Source organism: Octopus bimaculoides, chromosome 6 (genome assembly GCF_001194135.2).
Source record: "Octopus bimaculoides isolate UCB-OBI-ISO-001 chromosome 6, ASM119413v2, whole genome shotgun sequence".
NCBI classification, from domain to species: domain Eukaryota; kingdom Metazoa; phylum Mollusca; class Cephalopoda; order Octopoda; family Octopodidae; genus Octopus; species Octopus bimaculoides.
In genome coordinates, this window is record NC_068986.1 from 40,699,500 (window position 1) to 40,706,128 (window position 6,629).

The following is a 6,629-nucleotide window of genomic DNA, read 5'->3' on the forward strand; positions in this document are numbered from 1 at the left end:
AGGGTAAAAACCAAAAACAAAATCAAGAGATTTGGTGGATAAAATTTGAAGAAAAGCAACAAAAATTCAATAGGTTATAGCAGTACGTACGTTTTGTACAAACTTCATTTATTCATGTTCATGTTCTCACTACATGAATAAATGAAGTTTGTACGAAATGTACGTACTGCTATAACCTATTGAATTTTTGTTGCTTTTCCTCAAATATATATATATATATATATATTCGATGATGATGATGATGATGATGATGATGATGATATGTATGTATGTATATATATAGGTATTTATATTATGGTTTAATATTCTTGATCTTTTCTCTCTTGCCAGAACATGATTGAAAAGGTGGTTGAGAAGTATGGCACCATAGACTGTTTAATCAACAATGCTGGCTACCGTAAGTTAACATCACTCTTAGACTTTTTTTTTCCAAATTATTTATATTACAAACCAATAAGGGTGCCTCTATGAGGTCTCATGACTTACGAGAAAGAGCAGACAATTCTTTGATTACATCTTGTTACCACCAGTCATCACATTTTGACAACTTCTTGTTGCCACAGTAATAACATCTTGAAGTATTTTTCACTGTAATATTGGGATACCAAATGATTTATAACAAATGGATTTTTTTTCCAGATCCAGGATGTGCTGCCATTGAAGATGTTACAGTTGAAAGCTTTAATAAGCTTCTTCAAGTAAATTTAATTGCTGTATTCCTTACATGCAAGGTGATTTTCCTCATTACTTAATTTCTGTATTCTTCTCTTATAAATCATCGTTATTGTTTCATTTCTTTACATCCTGTCTTAATTTTTCTATGTTAAATACCTTCCGCTATAAGCAAACAGCGTTATCTTTTTTATTTATTTATTTTTCACAACACTCATTGGAAATCCATTGTACACATCCATGCCAGTGCATTCATTTTTCCTGGGGACATTAACAGATGCTTTTAGTGTCCTGTCACACTCACAGCTCAATTATACATTGCCTTTCATGAAAATTAACACTTCTCTATCAATGCACTCTATGACCATGTCTCATTACCAAACATCATCATAGTTTTTATGAATGATCTATAGGGTTTATTTTTCTTACATACAGAGATATCTTCTGCTGGCAACAGAAGAAACAACTCCCAAGATTTCAACTTTTTTCTTACTCTATATAACTCACTTTAACACTCATTAGATCTACAGAACATAAACTACCAGGAACTATCGCATGAGTCGTTTTAGAAGTGTTAGCAGTTCATGGACTTCATTCATGGAATTTTCCCTACTGCCAATGACACCTGTACATCTATGAAATCTGAAGACTTCTCTGGAAACACCCATGAAGAATTGTTGACCTTTCTGAGAGAGTATGGTTGATTGCAATAAATTGATTTCTGTCCCCTTAAAAGCATTTAACAGTTCTCCTAGTTTTGTAACCATACTTAAACTATATCATGTAATACATTTATCAAAAACAATGCAACTATAAGATTCAAGAACAAAAAGGAGTTCATAGTTGATGTATTTATGAATGATGAATTCAATATTTTCAATATACTCGATTACAGGCCCACAATGCAATGCAAATACTATTAATCAAGCAGAAACAAACTGTTTTCCAGCTTGCCAGCCCTGATCAAACCATCCAACCCATGCCAGCATGGAAAATAGGCATTGAATAATGACGAAGATACATCTGACTCCGTGTGTGTGTGTGTGTATCTTGTTTCTGTCATCAGACTGCAGCCATGCTGGAGCACCTTCTTGAAGAGTTTAGTTGAGCAAATTGAGTACGTTACTTATTTTTTTAAAGTTGGTACCTATTCTACCAGTCACTTTTCCAAACTGCTAAGTTATGAGAATATAAACAAACCGATACCAGTTATCAAGTAGTGCTGATGGACAAACATACATGTATGTGTGTGTGCGTGTGTCCACACACATGATGGACTTCTTTCAGTTTCCATCTATCAAATCCACTCACAAGGCTTTGGTTCACCCAGAGCCTAAGACTACGGTAGAAGACACTTACCCATGTCACACAGTTGGATTGAACGTGGAATCCTACGGTTGAGAAGCAAACTTCTTACCACAGAGCCACAGCCGTGCCCATATCAATTTTAGAACCTTATTGATTTTGCATCAGAGGAGTCTACATTACTTAACCAATCCTTTGTTAATTCCAAATCCCTTAGTTTACTTTTTTTAACAAAACTCATTACATATTTCTCTACACTTATATCATAAACATTTTCAGTTTTCTGTGTTTTCTAGCCTTATATAGATCTGATTTTTTAAACTTTTTTTTCTTATTTCTTATTTAGTATGCCCTTCCCCACATACGCCTTGCCAAAGGTAACATCATTAATATTGCTAGTGTGGTGTCTTACCTTGGCCAGAAAGACTCCATCCCTTATACAGCATCAAAAGTAAGTAGTGTCATATATTTTATTTTTTATTCTTCTTCAAAAATCGAATACAGACACAATACTGTCTTTCCAGGCATTTATAAACCAGAACCTCTAAATAATCACATTATAATTCTGCTTGTCTTTCTGTTAGAAAGTTAGCATATGCATTATGCTCTTTACTTTTGCTACTGCTTTTGCTTGGATCAAGTTACCGTATGAGTTATTGGTAAAGACCTATCAATCCACGACTTAAATAGAGAGTTGTGTAATGAACTTTAAGGAAAATTTTATTTTGTAACTTATTGCATTTGTGAATCATTAGTTTGCTCATGTTTTATATTGGTAGTTTTGCGTGGATGACTATAATGGATTATTATATACCACATATATTTCTGTGCTGTATATTTAGTTTAGCATATCTGTACCATATATTCATATTTACTTTAGAATTGTATGAGGAGTGTGTCCAAGTGAATGTATATATTTGTTTATATAAGAAAATCATATATATAAATTATTGCATTCATATTTGATAAACCAAGTCAATTGTTGCTTTTCATTTGATCCTCTCTGATCATAAACAGTTGATAATGACAGGGGTGATGCTTGAATAGAAATCGGTCTAGTGAAACAATTTTTCACCAAGAGACTACTGCAGGAAGTGTTGTAGAGGTTGTCTACTCCATGAAATATCCAAGGCTCCAGCTAGGCCATTCTAATTTACAAGAAGGAACTTTAAATTCTTGCAACCACCAGACTAGTTCCCTGATACCTTGCAAAGTACACTATAAATGAACTCGTTGTATTTACACTAATGTACAAGAGTCTGTATTTCATTTAATTATGTGTGGACCAAAGTGACCACCCATGATTCAGAAAAGTCTGTAACCTGAAAAGGCTTTGGAACCAAAGGTTCCTGAAAATGGATATCGTATCTACATTTATCAAATCATACTACGTTTTTGATAAGCTCCACATTAATACTAACCAAGTAAACCTATGATAAAAACCATTCCAGCCATGACCATTCTGCCTTTCTTTAAGGTTTAAAGGAGTCTGACATTACATTCTCTTATGTATCCTTATCTTCAAACAGTAGTGTGGAATATGAGAGGTTTAGCTGCTCATTCTAACAGCTTTAGTGATCATATAGAAACTCCCCCATTGGCTCAGCCACTAATAAATATGTACCAGTTTATTTTTAGCATATTTTCCAGTTTCATTCTTATATTGAGAATACAACAAGCCTTCCATATTGGTCACTCAACCTGCAAGAAATACCAGCCAAATTTCCTTCTTGAAAGAATGATATATTGGAAAATATATTTGATACACAAAATAGTAATGGTCCCTCCATTTCTATAAGTAATTTGTGAGTTTGGGTTGCTCTTTTTAGCAGGTCAATCAACCGTACTGGATCATTTGATCAACAATGTATTATTCTACTGCTGTATTAATATAAGCAATACAAAATTTATCAACGAGTTCAGAATTGATAAAATAATTTCATATTACCTATTTTTTTCTGTTTTGTAAAACATTACATTCTTAATGACTTCCTACTTCACTCATTGTCACCTGATGTATTTGCCATGTATATGTATGTACACCTTGGCCTGTGACTGAACTCAATATACCATTATTTCAAGCAGTTTTCATACTCTTATCAGCTTTATTATATCCTCATACTCTAGATCAGACTATCTCAGTCATATCAACTTTGTGACACAATGAAAGTCAAATAAGAAATTAAGGTCAAATTTTGAATAGAAACTTTGTCATTCTTTAACATGTTTATCATTTATATTTTGCTGGCAGGGTGCTGTTGCAAGCATGTCAAAGGCATTGGCTATCAGTGAAGCTAAACATGGTGTTCGAGTGAATACGTGAGTAAAATTCTCTCTAAATATGAAACCCATTTCTGCAATTGTTGCTTCTTAGAGACATTAGCAAACTTTTTGAGAGGTACCACTGAAAATTTGGCTTCAATCTAATAATAGTAATAATGGGTTTATTTATACGGTGCTCAGGTGTTCTACAGCTCATCAAAAAATGGTAGAAGAGTGGACAAAAAGCAGCAATAAGTCCAGTAAGAAAGGCAGCAATGAGAACCAAAAGTGCATCCATAGAAAAGCGGATAAAAACTACAAGAAGTACAGAAAATCAAGCAGTAAAAGTGTCATAAACAGTGTATAAGCATTTCAGGAGTATTGTTGGCAAATTTCTGGAATCATGGAATTTTTTAGAGATGCTCTGTTTTGACAGCTAATATGAGTACATTATTCCGTGCTTTAATAATTCTGAGCAAGAAAAAACTGTTTCTATAAGCCATGAGTGCTACTCTGCTTTTTGGTTTTATAAGCTTGTTTATGGGTAGTAAAGTTAAAAAATTGGATAAAGATGGTGGTAATCTTATGAGCTTCTACAGAGTCACTTGCAAGATGTTGAAACTTTAGTGTGTCAATACCCAGAGAAGCAAGATGTTCAAGATATGATAAGGGGCTGACAGAGGGTATTTGTCTGGTTATACATCTCTGGACAGCTTCTAGTAGAATGATATTCTGGACACGATGTCAATTATGGACAAGTGATGCAAACTATAAGTGTGGATGTACTCAAATCATATATAGGTTTAAATAAATAGCAAATGAGCAGCTGACAAAGGTCTTACTCGGTGATGCTATGATATCTTCAGCCTTTTTGATTATTTTGGAAATGTAGTTTATCTAACAAATTGTTATTGACAAACATACCTAAATTATGTTCAGTAGCAGACCATAGCAATGCAACATGTGCAATTAACTACTGCATATCAGAATATGCTGTATGTCCTCAGTCTGACAGAAGTATGATACAACTGGAAAAGCAGATCACACAATGTCATTCGACTGTTTATATGCATACCATAAATCTGCTCAATAAAAACTGACTTGCAGTGCTGTCTTAAGGTATGGACAAGCAGGGTAGTTATCCAGGAGCGCCCATGACACTGGGGTCTAATGCTACTTTATGTTGTAGTTTGTTGTCAATAACTACAATGACCATAGTTCATTGCTTTGCTTACAGACCCATAATACAGTCAAGATGTCCCTGATGACCTAAGTTTTTGGTAATTAAACAGTCTCATTATAAAATATGAATTGTTTACATTAGTGTTTCCCAGCCTATTTTTTCCCCAGGCTCCACTTATTGTAGATGCCAGTACATTCATTTCTCCTGGGGACATGTTGTGGCTTGCTGTCAATAAATACAATGACCATAGTGCATTACTTTGCTTGCAGACCCATAATGCAGTTAAGATGTCCTAGATGACCTAAGTTACAGAATAACTAATTGAATTGTACAAACTTTATATCAAGCATTTACAATTATCTGAAATTTGGTGACACATTTGAAGTATGTTGAATTTCCTCGAAACTAAAATAGAATCCAGTAGCCATACGTTCTAATAATGGTAGTGAATAAAAAGACCACTTATCTCATACACAAAAAGAAAAAAAATTACTCTTAAGTAGCTACATGCAAGTCTTTTTCTAGTATCTTAATGATCCAGTTCACTGAATGCAATACTTTGGAGACAAAACCTACAGTTGCTTCTAGAGTAAATATGTATGAGGTTGTGCTGAAAAGTTCCTGGCTTTGGATAAAAAAAATACAAGAGGGTCAGTTAATTAGGATTTTATTAAACATATTCCCATCTCAGATTCATATGCCTGTTGTAGCAGTGCTTCAGTTTTTCTAAGCCTTGTAAAAGAACTCAGAAGGTTGGGTCTCTAACCAGGCCTTTCACGAAATCCTTAAAGCCAGGAACTTTTCAGCACTACCTCATAACTATTTTCATTTGAGATAAAATAAAAGTAAGGGTGTTATTGAAGTATTGTAAAGATATATAAATAGTTAATTTAAATATTCAAAGGCATATATATCATTATCATCATCATCGTCGTCGTTTAACATCTGCTTTCCATGCTAGCATGGGTTGGACGATTTGACTGAGGACTGGTGAAACCAAATAGCTACACCAGGCTCCAATCTGATTTGGCAGAGTTTCTACAGCTGGATGCCCTTCCTAACGCCAACCACTCAGAGAGTGTAGTGGGTGCTTTTATGTGCCACCGGCATGAAGGCCAGTCAGGCGGTACTGGCAACGGCCACGCTCAAAATGGTGTATTTTATGTGTCACCTGCACATAAAATACACCGTATATATATATATATAT

The 6,629-nt window shown here is 34.3% G+C and overlaps 1 protein-coding gene across 1 annotated transcript in view; it reads left to right on the plus strand.

The window, feature by feature from the left end:
- The window catches only part of LOC106876892 (17-beta-hydroxysteroid dehydrogenase 14), a 27,762-nt gene that overhangs the window by 15,236 nt on the left and 5,897 nt on the right, over positions 1 to 6,629 (plus strand). Inside the window, exons 5-8 of the mRNA XM_052968457.1 lie at positions 331 to 397; positions 640 to 731; positions 2,324 to 2,428; positions 4,229 to 4,296. Of these exons, the coding sequence (XP_052824417.1) occupies positions 331 to 397; positions 640 to 731; positions 2,324 to 2,428; positions 4,229 to 4,296 (332 nt within the window). The remainder of the gene's footprint in view (positions 1 to 330; positions 398 to 639; positions 732 to 2,323; positions 2,429 to 4,228; positions 4,297 to 6,629) is intronic.